Genomic DNA, 20355 nt, shown 5'->3' on the forward strand with positions numbered 1-20355 from the left:
AGAGATATTACGCATCCTCATCACTCAAATCATAATCATAATTAGAAACCTCAAAGTCCTTGACTCACAGACACTGTCAACTGTAACACTGACGCTAACACCAAAACCAAACAAAAAGAAAACCAAAATAAAAATAAAGATTTATACAAACATTTGCAGTTAGTGTTTAAGTTTTCATTGCAACATTACTTTTTTCCCAGATATTGATATTTTTGACTCGGCATATCCACGCATGTAGTAAAAACAGGCAGGCTTAAGAGTATATTCTGTGGTAACAGACTGTATGGTACAGAGGAGAGAGGATAGAATAGGCTGAAGGTGTGTGTGTGAGAGAGAGATGAAAAAGAGTGTGTGTGGGTGAGAGAGAGAGAGAGAGAGAGAGAGAGAGAGAGAGAGAGAGAGAGAGAGAGAGAGAGAGAGAGAGAGAGAGAGGGGAGGGATGGTAGAGAGAAATTATACTGTATTTACAGCACACCAAACATTTTCTGTTGAGTAAAAAGAATGCTATATAATTATATATATATATTTATATATTTATATTGGTCCTGCAAATCTGACTGCATGAGTTTGTTGTGTGTTGCTGCGTAAGGTCTTGTAGTGCGATGCATCTGGATTGGGGAGGGGGGGCGTGTTTTGATTTGGTTGCTTTGATGATACAGTATGAGCAACTGTGTGTGTGTTTGTGGGAGAAAGAACCTTTTTCAGTGCAGCTGAGGAAAGAGAGAGGATGAGCAGGAGAAAATGGATATGTACATCAGTCATTTAAGTGGATTTCACGTGTTAATGCGTGAGAGAAAGAGAGAGAGAGAGAGAGAGAGAGAGAGAGAGAGAGAGAGAGAGAGAGGGGCTGCATAATGGCGAGAATGCAGTGGAAAACAACAGACAGGAGGGGTCCATGTAAACATGAATACAGTTCTGAGCACAATTTCACATTTGTCTGGCTAATGTGAAAGGAATGTACCGTAATGTATAGAAAATATCCTCTAGCAGGTCTCAATTGAGAAAATAAAGCGTGAGATTGTATTTTCAAAACGTAATTGTAGCCGAAACTTTTAAGGATGGATTTTATGTGGGGATTCAAGTGTGTATGAGAGTGCTTGGGAGTTTGAGTGTTTGTGTGTATGCGTGTGTGTGTGTGTTTCAGGAAATATAATATCTCATGTCCGTGTATGTCAGTGCAAAAAATTCACTTCCCAGTTTTTTTTCTCAACGCAGGTCCTAACCAAGTGAAGCTTATTTCTCTGTTTCATTTCCTGCACTTCAGTTCTTCCAACACTGTTTGACCAATGCTTGACCTTCTTCTTCTTCTCCCTTCCTGTCCCCCACCTGACTCCGCCCCTTGACTCCGCCCCTTGACTCCTGGCCCTTCACTGGCTGAGTAAAGAACTGAAGCTTTGTGAAGACAAATGGAGATCGTTGCTCCTCTCCTTCCCCCCCACCCCTTCTCCCCCCGGGAAGCCCCGCCCATTAGATAAAGTACTCCTTCTTGTCCTCGGCCCCGGAGTGGCCCCCCTCTGCGTTGATGATGGCCGTGTCGGCGTCGGGGGCGTCGTCCGAGCCCTTGGCCTCGTGGGTGAGGTACGTCCCTATGGAGGAGGAGAGAAAAGGTCAACAGGTCAAACGAAAGAATGAGACTTCAGTCAGAATGGAGGGAGTAAGGAGAGAAGGAAGAGCAAGTGCTGAGGGACATTGTCAATGCTGTACGAAAGGGTCGACTGTGGAAGAAGCAGGAAACGTGGAATATGGGGTACGGCATATTGTAAAATGTCCGTACTGTACACAGGGTGTTTTTTTTTTTTTACGCGTGCAATGTTTGGTTTATGTTGGATGTGACTCTGCGCTAAGAACATTTTGACATGACTCCAAAGCGAGAGGCTTTTACACCAATTGTAAAGTGCTGAACGTGGAAGATCCAGCGCGGTGAAGTGAGCGCGTGGGCGCTCTGGAGAGCCGGGTGGTACGCTGTGGAGAGGAGCTGCGAGGAGAGCTGCCATGCAGCAGAGAGGAGTATTAATAGAGAGTGTGACAGCATCGCAGGGGAGGGGGGGGGGGGAGGGGAGGGTCACCTTTGTGCCTGATGAGGTATCTGCCCAGGACGATGAGCAGACACAGCAGGATGAAGACGATGACCGCCACCACGCCCCCGATCACGGCGTGGTCCACGCCCGAGGAGGTCGACATGGCCGTCGGGTCTGAGAGGGGGAGGGGAGAGAGCGGCAGGGAGGGGAGAGACCAAACGGATACAAGTGAGAGGTTGTGTCACATTGCAGATAAACCACAGACCTGGGAAATACAACAAACGGACAAATAAGGGATCAGAAGCCAGGCAAAAGAAAAGAAGCTGTTAACACGACGAGCTGCATTCCACTGAATGTCACAAAGAGCTGTAATGGATCCGCAATTATTTCTTCATCTATGGGGACCATTTACTGTAGTTAAAAGTTATTTTCATGTCAATTACTTTGAGACTCTATTAATATATTCTGCCAAACAATGTATATTGTTAGGCTTCATTCATTCTCCCACACTTTTTGCCTCTGCCTCTCCACGATTAAAGTTTACATAAGCTTCTTTCATGTTGCTTGGCTTTTGGTTACACTTGGTAAAACTCGGGAGAATCCAGGAAATCACATCAAAAGTCACCCAAGAACTACTGGACACTAGGGCACTCTGTGATAGCCAAAACAAAGAAGAAAAAAAGCCAGATTAAAAAGGATGTGATAGAGAAACAGAAGGGAGAGACAGAAGCCTGTTCCTTCCGGACAGCAGGTCTTTGAGGGGCTAGAAGACGGCCAATCGGGACAAAGGGATGGAAGGTGCACAGTGGAGCCAATGAGGAGATGGCAGAGGAACGAGTAGGACACCTGCACAGCATGTCAGAAGAGAGGATGTTAGGGTTGAGAGAGAGAGAGAGAGACAATGGAAAGTGAGAAGGGAGCAGCACAACCAATCACAAGGAGCACATTGACCGAGCACAGCCAATCAGAAGAAAGAACAGGCCCCCCTGAAAATGCGTTGCGGAGACCAGACACAATATAGAGATGAATAACCCTGAGAGACAGGAAGTAGGGAAAGAGAAAAATCAAAAAAAGAGTCTGAGAAAGAGACAGAATGGGTGGGGGGTGGGGGGGAGCCAAAGAGAGTGGGGCAAGTTCATCAGAGAGTCTGTCAGAGCCTCGTGGGACATGGGCTGGTAAGGTGGTGGTGGGGTGGTTGCTGAGGAGGCAGCATAGTGAATTAGCACATAAATCCTGCTGTCAGCACCAGGGAAACAAGACAGGAACCAAGAACAGGGCCACCTCGAAGCAGACCTGCACTCTCACACACACACACACACACACCTGCACTCTCACACACACACACACACACACACACACTTCGGTGTGCGCCGGTACTGACTTACTCCACGAATACAGGGCGTGTTTGCGTGTGTTTCGTGGATGTTCAGGGTGGCAGGGTTGTGTGTGTGCGCGTGTCTATATGTGTGTGCTTCAGAAAGTGTGTATTCTCTCTAGATAGTCCACTGTTCCCCCATTTGTATTCATTTGTATGTAGTCAGGCCAGACAGACAGAACCAACCGACAGTGCCAGACAGACAGAACCCCCAAACAGAGACAGAGAGACAGACAGTGGTGAGTGTGTGACCGTGGCAAACAATACCTGCAGCGTTGTCTGGGGCGTCTTCTCAAGAGGATGGACAGATGAATGGATGGATGGATGGAGGAGTGGATGGATGGATGAGTGGATAGTGGATGGCCGAAAGCAGCGTGTGTGGGGGGGGGGGGGGTTAGAGAGAGCAAGGAGTGTTGACAATGACAGGAGAAGAGGAGAACAAGAGACATACACATGAGAAATGTGACGACGCGACGTGAATGGTGTTCGTTTTTCTGCTCGTCGTCAGTGTCGTCGGCACGCCAGCTGCATCGTTTGTGTGTTTGTGTTTCGCGTCACGGGGAGCTAATGAGCTCTTCCAGGCTCTGGAGCTCTTAGAAGAATGCACTGCATTTCACAAACAAACTGCTACTGCTCTGCCATACAATGAGACTCTGGGGTATGTGTTAAGGCATGCATAAGCTGTCGTTTATCATCCCGTGCCCGTGTGTGCGTGTGCGCCTGCTCGTGTTGAGTGTAGAACTATGGTGGTTTTACCTGTGAAGCTGTAAACTCCATTCAGCCGTGTGGGAACTGGGGGAGTGAGGGTGGAGGCGGCGGGGGGAGCGAGAGGGAGGGTGACGTTGTCTGGAGGAGTGGAAGAGGAGGATGAGGAGGAGGAGGGAGACTGAGGGGAAGGCTCAGGGAACGGCGTGGCGTTGGGGAACAGGGAGTTGGAGAGGGAGGGAGAGGGCACATTGACCACAGCAGGAGTGGCAGAGGGGGGAGCAGGAGGAGGAGAGGAGGAGGGGGGAGGAGAGGAGGAGGGAGGAGGAGGAGAGGAGGAGGGGGGAGGAGAGGAGGAGGGAGGAGGAGGAGAGGAGGAGGGAGGCGGGATGTCGGTGGGGTACGGGGCAGAGAAGGAGAAGACCGCCGGCGGGGTTGTGGGCGGAGGGGTCGAAGGGTCGACGGCGGGCGTGAGCGAGGGCGACAGAGAGAGAGACGTCGGGGCGAGGGAGGGCAGCGGGGCGTCCGAGGAGGTGGAGGAGGGGAGGAGTAAGGGAGAGGTGGGGAGGAGGTCGCTGGACTGGGACGGAGCTGAGGGGTCGGGAGAGCAGGCCGGCACACGGCGAGGGGAGGCACAACAGAGAAGGAAGCGTCCACACGACAAAGACACGCATAGAAAGAAGCGGAGGAGCGAAGCGCGAGTGGTGGATGGCGTGGTGGTGGAAAAAGAGACAGGGAGGAAGAGAGAGAGAGAGAGAGATCAACAGAAAAGAAACGAAATAAAAAAAATCAGAAAAAAAGGGGAGGATGGCGGACGCCGAAAGTCGTCGTCGCGGTAACAGTCAAAGGAGAAAAGCACAACGAGAGAAACAACAGAAAGAAAAACCCGCCAAAGAGACCCCAACCTCCAGGCCTTCAAGGCAGGACCCCACTCCCCCACCCCCTGACGCCCCCCTGCCGGTCTTCCTACCTTGGACTAGGAGGGTGTATTCCCCCTGGCTCGTGCCGATGCCGTTGTCTGCCTGGCATATGTACACGCCGTTGTCGGACTTGTTGAGCGCCTCGAAGCGCAGGAAGCTGCCGTCGACCTTGGCCAGCGGGGGCAGGTCCCCGCCATCTTTCTTCTGCCACGTGAACGACATGGGTCTGGAAGGAGCGAGGGAGGGAGGGAGAGATAGAGTGGCAAGAAGGGGTAGAGAGATCGAGAGAGACAAATTGTGCGAGAGAAAGGATGAGAGCAGGGAAGAAGAACCGGGGACGTGGTCAATTGAGAGTGAGAAGAAAAGAGAGAAAGAGAGTGTCCAAGTCCATGTGATGGTGAGACAGAGGGGGGAAGAGAGGAGGAAGAGAGGAGGAAGAGAGGAGGAAGAGAGGAGGAAGAGAGGAGGAAGAGAGGAGGAAGAGAAGAGAAGAGGAAGAGAGGAGGAAGAGAAAAGGAAGAAAGGAGGAAGAGAAGAGGAAGAGAGGAGGAAGAGAAGAGGAAGAGAAGAGGAAGAGAGGAGGAAGAGAAGAGGATGAGAGGAGGAAGAGAAGAGGAAGAGAAGAGGAAGAGAGGAGGAAGAGAGGAGGAAGAGAGGAGGAAGAGAGGAGGAAGAGAGGAGAAGAGGAAGAGAGGAGGAAGAGAAAAGGAAGAGAGGAGGAAGAGAGGAGGAAGAGAGGAGGAAGAGAGGAGGAAGAGAGGAGGAAGAGAGGAGGAAGAGAAGAGGAAGAGAGGAGGAAGAGAAAAGGAAGAAAGGAGGAAGAGAAGAGGAAGAGAGGAGGAAGAGAAGAGGAAGAGAAGAGGAAGAGAGGAGGAAGAGAGGAGGAAGAGAAGAGGATGAGAGGAGGAAGAGAAGAGGAAGAGAAGAGGAAGAGAGGAGGAAGAGAAGAGAAGAGGAAGAGAGGAGGAAGAGAAGAGGAAGGAGAAGAGGAAGGAGAAAGAGGGAGAAAGAAAAAGAGGAGGGAGCAGAAACAAAACAGAACAGAGGGGTCAGTATTTCCAGCTACTGCAGCTGCAGCATTTCACATCCCGTCCTTGTGAAGAGTCTAGTGTTTATCCCTGACATAATGAGACCATATGATCAATTATGACACGTAATCAGACTGCTTTGTAGTGCAAAGCAGTGTTAAAGCAATTATTACTGAATAACAGCCTACTCTATTTTATCAACCTATTCTAAAAACACATTGCGTAAATTGAATTCAACTACAGCCATTTGTTTGAGATAGGTGCACGTATGAATTGGTGTATGCGTGTATGTTTATATGTATGTATGTACGTTCAGTATACAGTCTGTATGTATGTATGTACAGTATATGTATGTATCTACACTGTAAAAAAAACTGTAGATTCTACATTATGTATGTCTGTGTGTATGTCTATCTGTCTGCATATCTGTCTGTCTGTCTGTCTGTCTGTCTGTCTGTCTGTCTGTCTGTCTGTCTGTCTGTCTGTCTGTCTGTAAGTCTGTCTGTCTGTCTGTCTGTCTGTCTGTCTGTCTGTCTGTCTGTCTGTCTGTCTGTCTGTCTGTAAGTCTGTCTGTACTCAGGTATCACTAGGCTTGTCATGTTCACATTTTCCTCCCCCACATCTATCCAGGTTTCCATTTTGACTCGTCTGACTCACAGACCCGCACGCTCTCCACCTAAACAGCTAAACAGTACGATGGGGACGTTTTTATGATCGGGACTGAGTTAAACCAATTCAACTCAGTTCCACCTGCATGGACACAGCAGTGTCATCATGTCTGTCATATCAAATAGTACATAATGGACGTAAACTCGTTAAGAGAGTCGAGAGAGAAGACTAAACTACTGTGAATGTGGATATGTGAGCCTATTACTAGCACTCAGCGCTGATGAAATAGATAAGCATGTAAGGGAATGCACTGAGATGGAAGGGAATTCAATAATCATCCATTTCCTCTTGGATTTGATTAGAAGGCTCTTTATACAACACTCTTCTGTTTGTCAAGACGCTGTTCCGAGATGAGAGACAGGCTGTGTGTGCGTGTGGTTTGCACGTGTCATGTTGTTAATTGATATTTTCAAAGTATTCCTTGGGGTAGGATTGTGGGTGGGCAGGTGGGCGGTCGCTGGCGAGACGTGGACGCGCCCTGGAAGCTGATTGGATTTTGACGGACACCTGAAGGCTGATTTCTGTCTCTCTCTCATTTTCTCTTCCACACGTCCTTTGCCGCCCCCTCTCTTTATCCCCTCTCTCCTCTCCCGTCAATCTCTCTCTTTGTCTCTCTTCCCTCCTCCCCCGCCTGGTTTCTGCCCCTCTGTCCCTGGCTGTTTCCTCCCTGATGTGTGTCTATCCTCAACCCCCTCCCCCCCCCCCCCCCCCCCTACACCCCACAGCCCCCAAACTCTCCCCCCCCCCATACCCCCATCCCCACTCCCGGTCTCTTCTCACCTGTCAATCATCCAGCCTGCTGTTTATTTAGATGTCCCATCCTCCACTACCCCTATGCTGTTGGTTTGTGTGCGTGTGTGTACAGTCTGTCCCTACACTTGTGTGTGCCTCCCTGTCTTTGTACGATGGCGAGTGCGTGCGCGTCGACCTGTCTGGCTGCGAGTGTGTGTGTCAGCGTCAGACTGACACATCGCCACAGAGGGCGCCGAGGAAGGATGGTGAGGGGAGGAAGGGGGAGGGGGGCGGGGAGGAAAAGGTGCAAGGCGAGATAGAGGAGTGAGGACATGATGAAAAGGTGGGGAGACGCCCCACCCCCCTGACAGGCCAGCCCGCCTCTGACCAGACTGACTGAGCGTGAGTGACATGGTGCTGGAGGGATAGTGCGTGATGGAGGGATAGCGGAGAAATGGAAGCGAAAAAGGATGAAAAGAAAAAGCTAGACAGAAGGGGAGGGGAGCAAAGAGGAGAGGGGAGGAGAGAGAAATCGATAGACTGCTTCTCTGAAGGCTCATCTATAATGCAGGGGTGCTACTACAGTGTATGTTTGTGTAGTGTTGTTTGTGTCTGTATGTGTGTGTGTGTGTGTGTGTGTGTAGGGGGTGGGGGGGGCAGACAAGGGAGTGTACAAGTGTGTTCCCATAGTCTTTGTGGGTGTTAAGGGCAACGCGGCATGCGTGTGTGTGTACGATGTGTGTGTCTTACTCTGGGTTTCCGTTGCCCATGCACTGCAGGTGGAATTTCTCCCCCTCCCTGGGAAGGTCACTCTCTGGCTGGATGTTCACGTTAGGGGTAACTGGGAGAAAAGGACATCCGGTCATCACCCATCATACATCAGAATCCCTCACACACATTGTTCATTAGCACACACACACACACACACACACACACAGGACTATATACATAGACACATGGATGTCAGCACGCTCTCTGTCTCTGTAGGTCTGTCAGTGACAGCTCACTCATCAATCCACAGATCTTCCAGCAATCATCTAACACGTTTATTCCAGCAGGGGGCAGTACGTCCACATTAAAACTCCCATCGGGTTTGAATCTCACGAGAGCCCCGACGGTTAGTTGTGAATGAAGGGGAGCGCCTGTGAGTTCCCAGGGGGAGGGGGTGGTGCAGTGGCGGTGTGGGTCCCACCGGGGGGCAGCACTCACACAGCACTCGGAGGGGCTGCTCGCTCCGCTTGTCCCCGGGGGACAGGGACGGGTGGTCCACGGCGCAGGCGATCATCACGTTGTCGTCGTCCCGGCTGGCCGTGAGCGTGAGCTCGCTGATCACCGTGTAGGTCGGCTCGTCCGGGTTGGACTCCACCACGTCTGGACGGCCTGGTGACGCACACACACGCACACGCGCGTGCGTGAGGCAGAGGGAACAGACAGATTGCAATCATGAAGGACAGAGCCCGTCCAGGTAAACAGAGAACACACACGTGTAAAGAGAATACGGGCTGAAGCGTCCGCACAGGGCCGCACAGGGAGGCATGTTCAGGATGGCATGCTAGAGCCGTGTGCATAAACAGGCATGAGCTGAGACATAGATAAGAGGAACGCACGTACACACACACACACGTGCGCATACACACGCAGACACACACAGCCAATATGACGCTCTTGAAATGCCACAGCCTCTAATTTCGTTTTTTCCGCTACCATAATAATACTAAGACATGCGGCTGAATGTCAAATTAGCTTATATTCACAAATTCTAATACAGCCCGATCACTCCAGGATATTACTGCCTGTGTCGCTCGGTCACACACACACACACACACACAAACACACAAACACACACAAATGAAACACAGACACATAAACACACAAAATGGAATACACGCACACAAACGCACCGACATGGAATACACGCACACAATCAAACACAATATATCTCCCGCTTTCTTGCTCTCACGCTCTCACACATACACAATACACAATGTCTCCCAGTCCGTCTCTTTCACAAACACAGAAGGAGGGGGAATGATGACACCATACATTATGCTTCTAACGGATTCAATACGTATCAATCGATCCCACCTGATGATCAATAGACTCTTTCACTTACACACTGAACAGCTTTATCCTGGTGAGACACTCCTCAAAGCACTTACCCTCCATTCTTCTCCATTACTCTAACTGCCACTCCCTCTCTCTCTCTCTCTCTCTCTCTCTCTCTCTCTCTCTCTCTCTCTCTCTCTCTCTCTCTCTCTCTCCTTCTCAGTCCTCCATATAAATCCTCTTTCCGGAATCTACCATCCATTTCTTCACTCATCCCTTTTTCCTCAGTTCAATCAAAGGTGCTTTTGATACTGGACCTCTGCACCCCTTTATTTCTGTTCTCTCCTCTTACTCTCTCTCTCTTTTTTTTCGCTCTCCCTCCCTCCCTTTTTCTTTCTGTCTCCATCTCTAGCAGCCCCTTTCTGTCCGGTCCCCTCTCTCTCTCTCTCTCTCTCTCTCTCTCTCTCTCTCTCTCTCTCTCTCTCTCTCTCTCTCTCTCTCTCTCCCTCTCTCTCTCTCTCTCTCTCTCTCTCTCTCTCTCTCTCTCTTTCTCTCACTCTCTCTCTCGCACACACAGGCACCCCCTCTCCTCTGACCCTCCTCCATCCTTTCCTGCTCCCTCTCCCCTCCTCCCCTCCCCTCTCCCCCCCCTCTCCTTTCCTCCTCAAGCTATGCTGGCCTCAGTGAGCCTATTAAGGAGGTGGAGCTGAGTGCAGACCTCCCTCTATCAGAGCATCTCGCACTGACACTCCTGTGCAGGGCCATGTGATCCAAACACAAGAGCCTGCAATCACAACACACTGACCCATGGTGCTGACTTCCACTCCTCTTTGCTGTCTGTTCTGCAGTCATAATCCTCCAGTGTGTGTGTGTGTGTGTGTGTCTGATCCCAGTCTGGTAGTCTGCGAGCGTGTGAAGGCATCACTGATCCAAGGGCAGACATACGCATGTGTGTCTGCTTGAGTGTGTGTGTGTGTGTGTGTGTGGGTGTGTGTGTGTGTGTGTGTGAAGGATCCGCCGGTAGTGTCGGGGCTCAACTGAAACACTCCCGTCTGTCACACGAGGTTGCACTCATCAAGGGCTCTCTCTCACACACGCGCACACACACACGCGCACACACACAGACACACACACATCGTTTCTATTCCTGTCACTTATCTCTGCTTCTTCTTTGTCTACTCGTGGTTTATCAGGAAGCAAGGTCAGTCAATCTATCCTAATACAGCTTTCTGTTCCTCTCAGAAAATGTTGCTGTATATTGCCCCCCCCCCCCGCCCCCCAGCTCTCCCCCAAACTCCCCAGACACTCTCTCTTCTGCTGCTAGATTTGCTCTTTATCCTCTCTTTATCCTCCAGACACTATCTGTTTTACCCATCGCTCTTCTTCTGTGTGTTGGACTACAGCGTGCACACCCACACACACACACACACACACACAAGGACAGTGCTTCATACACACATGCTGGCACGCTGATAAACACATCGACAAGCATTTGTTAGAAAACTGACGTGCATGCAGGAACACACACAGAGACACACACACACACACAGAGACACACACACACAGGTACCTGGAAGCTCCTCTTGTCCTCTGTACCAGCGGAGCTTGGCAGGGGGCTTGCTCCCAGAGCTGGTGCATGTAAGGGTGAGTTCACCTCCCTCCTGCACGGCGTCCTCGAACCCGGAGATTTGGGGTTTTCCCGGCACACCTGGCAACCCAGACTGGCTGGTTACATACTGGAGACACACAGTTGCTTCAAAGCAAACATTCTGGAACAGTATACACACACACATACACACACCCCAACCCACCTATCATATCTCAAACACCTCCCCCTCCCGACCTGCCACCCCCCTCACAACCTTCTTTACACACACACACACACACTCACTCACCCAGCACGGTGACAGTGGCGCGGGCGGTGCGCACGGGCATGGTGAAGATGGAGCAGGTGTACTCTCCCTCGTCAGACAGCTGCACCTCGCCGATGGTGATGGACAGCAGAGTGCTGGTAGACCTGTGCAGCTGGATGCGGTTATCTCTCAGAGCTGGGGCCGGAGGGGGTGGGGGGGTAGGGGGTAGGGAGAGGAGTGGGGGGGGGGGGGAGTGTAACGGAGAGGGTGGGAGGGGTGAGGGTAATGCGGGGGTGCATGTGCGTGCCCACAAGCGCGAGGGGAGGATTGAGAGAGAGAGAGAGAGAGAGAGAGAGAGGGAGAGAGAGGGAGGGAGGGAATGAGAAATACGGGGGTGAAAAAAAGAATGTGATACGGTGGCGACGGGAGAGGAGAAGGAAACGAGAGCAAATTATAGAGGGAGAACAAGTGAAAGGAAGAAGCGGTTGGCAGATTGACAGAGGAGGGGAAAGCAGGGAGGGAGGGGGGAGAGATGGGAAAGAAAACAAGATGGGGGATAGGGAGAAAAGCAACATTAAAGTGTTGTCATCACAGACGCAAACAGCTAAGGGAGTGAGCTGTAAGAGTTTACCAGATGATGATGAAACATCTAGAAATGACTTCAAGTCTCATCTGCATGATATCTTTGACCTCTACGGGTAGTCTGATATATGCCTGTCTGTTCGTCTGTTAGTGAGCGATGGGGATTTGTTGTGTCTGTCCAGACATATGCATCAGGTTCAGTGAGTGAGTGAGTGAGTGAGTGAGTGAGTGTTTGTGCATCTCTCTGTGTTCAGGCTGCGCATATGTGTGTGTGTGTGTGTGTATTATAGCCCCAACCCCAGTGCTTTGTCTGTCAGGTTTATCAGTAACTGAGGTCCATTTGTCTAGCAGAGCTCCCCTGCCTGCTGTGTCCTGCCCCCTGGAGCCTCCCCAAAACTATCTGTCTGCCTAATACTTTTTTTCCCCACTTCTCTTTTTCTCTATCTAACTCCTTCATCTCACTCCCTTCAATCTTCCCTTCTCTCTCATTCTCTCTCTCCACCTTCATCTCCCTTGCTTCTATCTTTACTTCACTTTATCTCTCTTTCTGTATGTCTCCTCTCTTTACCCCCCCTTCTTCCTCTTCTCTCTCTCTTTCTCTCTCTCTTGCGTAGCAGTGTTAGTGTCCATGGAATCCTGGAGATAAATCTTCACACTTTCTGACCCTACTGGTGAAGGAGGGAAGGAGTCCCACCCATATGTCTAGTCCTCAGTGTTTGTTTTGCTAAAGTGGCGAAATACTGTACATATAGATACATATTATGAGGGGTAAATGTGTATATGTAGTGATGTATTTTTATATTTAAGCGAGAAGAAGGAATTACAAGTCATTCTCTCTCTCTTCCTCTCTCCTTACATTCTTTTTATTGTGATAAATCTTGTTTATGAGGGGAGCCTTATTGTATTTCAGAAATAATGTGATTTGTACTTATGATGTGGTATTGATCTGAACCTGAAAATGTAATATGCCATTCCCTATCTCAGCACCAATAAAATCACTATGTACAGGTAGGTCAATACAAATCATTTGGATGAGTGTGTGCATGACATGACCATGTGTGCGTGTGTTTTTGTATGTGATGTGTAAAGTGTGTGCATGAGTGTGTACGACCATAGCTTGCATGTGGTGTCCCTATGTGTACAGCAGTGTGTGAGGGTATGCATAATCAGTGTGTTTGCCTGTGTGTGTGTGTGTGACTGGGTCAGTATTGGTCTCTTCTCTGCAGACCTTGTTGTGATCTGATATCCTCTGAGGGTATAGCTACTGTAGCTGAGGCCAGCCTAGTTATTTTGGTCCCTCTCACCTCCCTCCATCCATCTCTCTCTCTCTCTCTTTCTCTCTGCCTCTTCACCCTGTCTTTTCCTGGTATTCCCTCCCTCCCACTTTCTTCCCCTCTCTTTCTACTGCTCTCTCACACAAACACAACCTTTCTCTGTCCTCCCCTATCACTCTCTTCTCTCACCGTCCCCCAAACACATTTTCCTGACTCTTCTTATCTAGCTCTCCCTGCCCTCCGCCACCCCCCTCCATCTCTCTCTCTCTTTCTTTCCGTCATCCCTCCTTCCTGTCATCCTCCGTCCCTGTCCTGTCAATCGTCTCTGCTTTCCCTCCTCCATTTATCTCTGACTCACCCCCGGTAAGTCTACCTTCCTTTCTCCCTCCCTCCCTCCCTCCCTCCCTCCCTCCCTCCCTCCCTCCCTCCCTCCCTCCCTCCCTCCCTCCCTCCCTCCCTCCCTCCCTCCCTAACCTCTCTTCTCTCCAAAGTACAGGGTCTGCTGGGCGGTGTTGGACCACTGGAGGGAGGAGTTGTCGCTCTCCTGTACTTGGCAGGTCAGCGTCACGGTCCCGCCCACTGCCACGGTCTGGTCCGAGGTCATCGGCTGGTAGGGGTCATCGTCTAGGCACCCAGAAAAGGAAACAGGAAAGCACGGTCAGTTCAGGTTTCATTGTCACCGGCACGTTTCAACAGGAATAGAGAGAGAAAATAGCTGGGGAGGGGGTTGGGGGGGGGGGGGGTGTTTGTGTTGTTGTGTGTGTGTGTGTGTTCTTGTGTGTGTGTGTCTGTGTGTGATTGTGTGTGTTGTTGTGTGTGGGTGTGTTTGTGTGGGTGTTGTTGTGTGCTTCTGTGATAAATTGCTCGGGCGCCCTGGGTCTCACGGTGTGTGTGTGACTGATGAGCCTATCCCAGCCCACTACCCTGGGAGGTTACAGTCGCTGAGGGAATGGAGTGATGAGTAGAGAGGAGGAGGAATCCCTATGGGGACTTGGAACAGAAAACCGCTGGGTCGGCGGCAGAATGGAGCGGCAATTCACCAACTAAATGGCGTTAAGTGACCTCACAGTGTCGACAGCGGTGTCATTCTGTAGGACATGCATATGGATTTCCGGAATGGAACAAGGACCAATAAGACAGAGATTATGGTAACGAGGGTCAGAGAGGGAGAATACTTGTGACCTGTGATAATTAAACGGGGTCCTAGACTGGATGTTGAATTTGAATACAGCAACATTCACAAGGCACGGGTTCAGTTCCGAGAGGACGGGAGCACGTGACAGTTTGAAGCAGTTTGCATCACTCTGTGTGAGGATATCTCTTTGTAGAACTTTCTTTCTTCTGCATCCTTTAAAAAACGTTCTGCACATTTCCATTGCAATTTCAGGCAATTTGGTGTAGCATGAGATACCTGGTTTTCCCGGTTAATAACACGGCAGATGGATTTGATACTGTATATTACAATTGCTACACTGCGAGGTGGCCTAAATCTAAAATCCCGCTGGAGGATAAATCATAGGGTGGACATGAGCTACAGAAACGACTTGTTCCATTAACTGAGCTCGCTCTTGCATATTGATACGTCGATATGACTGAAAAACCCAAATGCTTTTCAACCAATGACAGCAACACTGACTTTTTAACGTTGACACGCCTCAAAGGCATGTCCTCACCTCTGTAAACATGGCATGTATAAATAGTTTAATTGGAACTAAATTGTCAGCAGGGTAGACAGGTACAGATTCAGACTGCAGAATTATCACATCCTTGCACCGGTGGTTCTATTGATTTTTTTCTCCCCTTCTCTCCGAGAACATCTGCTTATAAAGTGAGCAGCGGAACTCCAGTCGGTACATGAAAGAGGCAAAGCAGGAAGACAGGAGGAACTCAGACAGTCACACTAAATGGTAAAATCTTACACATAAAAACATGCAGTTAGGTGGTACTACAAAATAGTCAAAATCCCGACATTTCTAAGCAGCATTGTAGTATAAGAGTTTGGAGTTTACAGTGAAAACCCTTCATGAGGCCTACACGTGACTATGTTTAGCTGGCAGAGACATCAACCTAAACCGCAACCTAAATGGCATTCGAAGCCTTAAGGCTCTTGAAGTAACTGGAAATCATTTGGAACTCAAATCAAAAAAAGATTACCGTTAGGTGGTCATACCAACCAAACAGCTAGATCGACTAAGACGTCAACACAACATTAAGAGCTATTAAGAGCTATTTCAGGCCATGGCCTTTTGCCACAGTGAGTATGACTCTATTTGCTCATCCCTCCATTGTGGCCAGCCTCACAAGCTCTAGCGGGCTGGGGTTGAATTAGTGGTCAAATGGAGCCGAGATTAGTGTCTCCTCCAATGGCATCTTGAGCTCATTCTTGTGGCCGTGGCCGTAATAGATCTTCCAAGTCGGCATAAGGCTACACACTTTGGCACACTGGCTGCCCTGACGCATCAAACAGACACGAGTCGGTACATCTGTAGCAGTGTAGCCTGTAGGATCGAGACGGCAGGCGATGCTGTGTCACAATGCCGTCTATGGCTAGCAGGAAGCTTCTATCGAGTGCTGTCTAGACAATATAGGAGCGCACGTTTGTGTCGAGGTTTCTGGAAGGGGATTATTTTGGGGGAGCCTGAGCTAAAGACTGAGATCATATAAATGCCAGACGGAAGTTAAATGCTGTTGCTTCTCTCACCTCTCTTCTCCCCGCACACACCCACCCACACACACGGCTGTGAGTTTGAGGAAGCCACGGGTATTTTAAGAAACACAATTTACACTCTTTCAACGCAGCATGAGGTGAGAACTTAGAGGTACAGACCGACTCAGGGAAAGGGGAGAGAACGTGAAAGAGAGAGAGAGATATAGAGCTGGAGGGGGATGGTGAGAAAATGAGGAGGTGGCGAGAGAGAGAAAGGAGCAAGCTATAACTAGAGAGAACTAAATGGTGAAGGTGTGAGAGGAAGGGGTTGATGATAAATGTATAAGAAATAGGCATCTGAAAGAGAGACAGAGAGAGAGAGAGATGGAGGGTAGGGGGGAGGTGAAAGGGCGACGAAGGGCGAGAAGATCTAAAAGAGTGAAAACTTAATAAACAGTGTCCCGACGAACAGACAGTGAAAAATACCCCTTTCATTTCTTCATTTTCATCTTCACCCCTCTCCTCTCCCTCCATCTGTCTCCTTCCATCTTTTTTCCCCCCACCTTCCTCCATCTGTCTTCCTCCCTTCCTATTTTCTTCTTGTCCTCTTTCACCTCTCCGCCCCTCTGTCAACCTTTCTTCCCCACTCATCTCCTCAATCCCACTCCTCCAGTTGACGGCTCCCCTTCTCTTTATTTCTCCTTATCTCTGTCGGTCTCTCTCTCTCCACCTTCTTGACAATTCACTCCCCCCCCACTCCCCCCCCCCCTCTCTCTCTCTCTCTCTCTCTCTCTCTCTCTCTCTCTCTCTCTCTCTCTCTCTCTCTCTCCCTCTCTCTCTCTCTCTCTCTCTCTCCCTCCCTCCCTCCCTCCCTCCCTCCTTCCCTGCCTCTAGGAATATCCACCCACAGGCAGACATCAGTGAGATCATGCCAGTGCGTGATTACCAATTATTACAGCATAATGAAACCAGAAAGCAAGGAACGCCAAACAGCAGAGATAACCCAGCACACTGAGGCTACGGAGGAGATGATATGATCCATGACAATGTCATCTGTCATGCTAGCACTGATGAGGCTTAGATTTCGAGGGGGAAACACCGCAGTCTGTGCAGCTGGAGCCAGATCGGGTGTGTTTGATGGGATGTTGTGTAGCACAGACGCACACAGTCACACACACGTGCACACACACACACACACATACAGACACACACACACAGACACGCTCAGAAACATATGCACGCGCACGTTCGCGACACACTCACGGGTAGACATACGTATACACGCGTGCGCACGTGAGCACACACTGCTAGAGGTCCATGGACACACGAGGCCCACCCAGACACCACCCCCCCTCTCTGTGCCCAGCTGTCCACCCCACCCCCACTCCACCCCCCCTCTCTGTGCCCAGCTGTCCACCCCACCCCCACTCCACCCCCTGCGGCCGCCCCTTCCCAATCCCCCTGGCTGTGTGTGTGCCCTTCTGTCCACCTCTACCCTTTACATCTCTCTCTCTCCAGCCCCCACCATCCTCACCTCAACATGTTTCCTCATTTCCGACCTCCCCTCCTTCTCGTTTCAGCTCCAACCAAATATTTGAGAAGAGGCCCAATTAATATGTTCTCCATCTGCACTGCAAAACTGACTTCATTCATTTTGTGGAGTTGCGGCAGGAAAGGCATATCATTCTTTCTAAAACGACATCCAATGTTCCTCCGGAAAGGCAATGCCCACTGTGTTTTGTTACTTCCCAAAGGTGGTATGTACCCTCGTGTGTAATCAACCTCACTGGCAGGTTATTTCTTTTTTTGATGTGGGGAGGGGTGATTTGTGTCATTTGTTTAATTGTCTTCGAGTGTTTTGGGGAGTCCTCCACAAGCCCTCTCAGATAACAGTTGAGTGGGCCCCTGCCATCCTCACCCCGTCACAAACAAACTCTATCAGTCCGCCTGGTTTTACCCTGTCCGCCTCCTGCGGTTGGTGGTTTGCGCTTGCCCACCTCCCACCCACACCCCCTCTCCCTGCCTGTCAAACTTGGTTAGCTCGCAGTGACGCCCCCCCCCCCCATCGGCCCCCCTCTTATCCCTGTCTACAGCAGCATGGCGCCAAAAACACCCCACCCTGCTAAAAAAGGACCACTGTGAGAAAGGCGGCAAAGAGGAGGAGAAAGAAAGAAAGAAAGAGAGAGAAGGGAGGACAAAGGGACAGAACGCTGACGGAAGAGAGAGAGAGAGAGAGAGAGAGAGAGAGAGAGAGAGAGAGAGAGAGAGAGAGAGATAGGGGAGCGACTGAGAGAAGATAATGGAAATGGGGTGGAGGAGGAGAAAGAAAGATATATAGAGGGTAGGAGGCCAGGAGAGAAGGGCAGAGAGGGAAGGCGCAGCAGGAGAGGCGGAGGGAGGGAGGAAAGGAGGGAGGGGAGAGTCTGCAGAAGAAAGAGAAAGAAAGAGCAAGATCTTAATGCCTTGGCAAATGTACTGACTGTTCCTGCCAATAAACCACTTAAAGAAATAAGAAGTCTATTACTAGGGGGCAGGAGTTATGAAAGCAGTATATCAGTCAAGGAGTAGACAGAGAGAGAAAGGATACGAGACAGAGAAAGAGAGAGAGAGAGAGAGATACCGCGACAGTTATAGGCAGTATAAATATATACCACAGCATATGCAGAGGGACAGATAGATACAGATTCCAACAGACAAACCAACAGGGGCACGCTCCCCCCCTTGCCCGATCGCAGAGCACACATCTGTACACACACACAGCGTTCTCACCATGCCGGGGGTACACCAGATGGCCCAACAGGCCTCTGCATGAGGAAAGGGTTGGAGGACATGGAAGAATGAAGGAGTGAAGAGGGGAGACAGATCATCTGACGGAGGCTGAGGGGAGAGGGAGCGACACGGCGGGGATGGAAAGGTGAGGCAAGCAGATGAGACACGGGTTAAGGGAGAAGATATGCTTCAAATTAAATCATTTGGAACAAAGAAGGCTTGTTGCCAGGCAACCGATCGGTACAAGGTTACCAGGGCAACCAGGGTGACCTGAAGCTTGACCTTTGTAACGGAGGAGTCTCGGCCCTTGTGGTGAATCTGTTTCTTCAACACACACACACACACTCACAGCAAAAGAGCTACCTGACAACGTGTTCGGTGTTTGGAAGAAAGAATGTCTGGTGGATGGCACAAAAAGTTTAAATGAAGCTAGTTTCAAAATGCTCTGTTCCCTGTTCACATGTATGAACATCTCCACTTCTAAAGGGATGATCTCAATAGACCCACATGCAAAATCTAAGACATATGAATGAAAAAAAGCACAATTCAAACTGAAATGAATAGTGGCGTCCCAATGACGCGAACGCTTCCTGTTTCAAGTTTCTAGACTGAGAATGTTGTTTTATAAATATATTTTGGCGCATTTGAGAGCATTCAGGATTCAGCTTTTGGACCAAACCACCTCCGTCTCTTTTGAGTGCGGGCCAGGAACCTCTGACTACTCTAAAGTGACAGATGAAAGGACCGGGGTGGCTTTGAATATGTGTATTGGAAGGTGTGTATGAGTGTGAGGTGTGTGTGAGAGATGTGTGTGAGTGTTTTTTGTGTGACTCATGTATACCTGTATGTGTGAAGGCAGAGGTCATTATAATGTGGTAAATGTGTGTGTGTGTTTGTATGTGTATTTTCCTGTACTCTATAATGTTAGTGTGTGTGTTTAGCGTATTGTTCAGCATGTACGTGCCCATGTCTTCTCCTGCATGTCGAGTTGTGTGTGTTCGTGTGCCTGTGTGTGTCCATGTGAATGTCAGCATGTATGCGTGCTGCATGTCGGTGTGCCTCCGTGTCAATGTGTGTGTCCCTCGATGTGACTGTCAGTGTGTGTGTGTGTGCGTGTGCGTGTGCGTGTGCGTGTGCGTGTGTGTGTGTGCGCGCCACGCCATGACCCCGGAGCACCGCCAAGATGTAACTCTAACGAACGCGACCTTTTCTGTTCCCCGCACAGTCCGTCAGGCCCAATCAGCCGAATGAAGATCAATTGGAGGACCATGAGAGGGGCGCTCCACCCTAACAATGGCACCAGAGCGGCCCAGAGGAACAATAGCAGACGGCCACTGTCTTTATTCTGTACACACTCAAGCAAAAAGAGACAAGAGACAAAAAGAGACAAGCACCCCTGGTCTCTGCGTGAGGTGAAGCGGTTTTGTGGGGGGTTCGGGTTGGGGGGCTGGCTGGCTGGCTGGGGGAGGGGGGGTGGAGGGGGGCATTGCTAACTATCTGTCTTCACGTCTAATTGAGTAATTAGGGTCAGTCCACATGTTCTTAACTGACATGCCGGTCTGAGTAGGGTAAGTGCTGCCATGCCATCTGGTGACCCACTTGAGATGGAAAACACACACTCATACAAGTGCATGCGTTCTGCTCCTATACAAGTCCCTGGGAGAATGCATGTGGGTTTTCTAAGCATCACCCAGGCATTCACGTGACGTACTAACTCATGTTAATACGCAACACTCC

At 50.0% G+C, this 20355-nt stretch overlaps 1 protein-coding gene across 2 annotated transcripts; it reads right to left on the reverse strand.

Annotated features, from left to right (window-relative positions):
• Positions 1-1467: 1467 nt before the first annotated feature.
• cadm3 (cell adhesion molecule 3) lies at positions 1468-13852 on the reverse strand. 2 transcript variants are annotated; one of them, XM_047027999.1, is made up of 9 exons: positions 13677-13852; positions 11389-11541; positions 11064-11201; positions 8657-8827; positions 8198-8288; positions 5069-5244; positions 3661-3681; positions 2067-2192; positions 1468-1586 (listed from the first exon to the last, which is right to left on the reverse strand). In XM_047027999.1, the coding sequence occupies exons 1-9, from the start codon at positions 13804-13806 to the stop codon at positions 1468-1470; spliced, it is 1125 nt and encodes a 374-aa protein (XP_046883955.1). In that variant the 5' UTR covers positions 13807-13852. The 2 variants fall into 2 exon arrangements, with proteins under 2 accessions (XP_046883955.1, XP_046883957.1); XM_047028001.1 differs by lacking the exon at positions 3661-3681.
• Between the last annotated feature and the right edge of the window lie 6503 nt (positions 13853-20355).

The sequence above is a fragment of the Hypomesus transpacificus genome, chromosome 10 (assembly GCF_021917145.1).
Source record: "Hypomesus transpacificus isolate Combined female chromosome 10, fHypTra1, whole genome shotgun sequence".
NCBI classification, from domain to species: Eukaryota; Metazoa; Chordata; class Actinopteri; order Osmeriformes; family Osmeridae; genus Hypomesus; species Hypomesus transpacificus.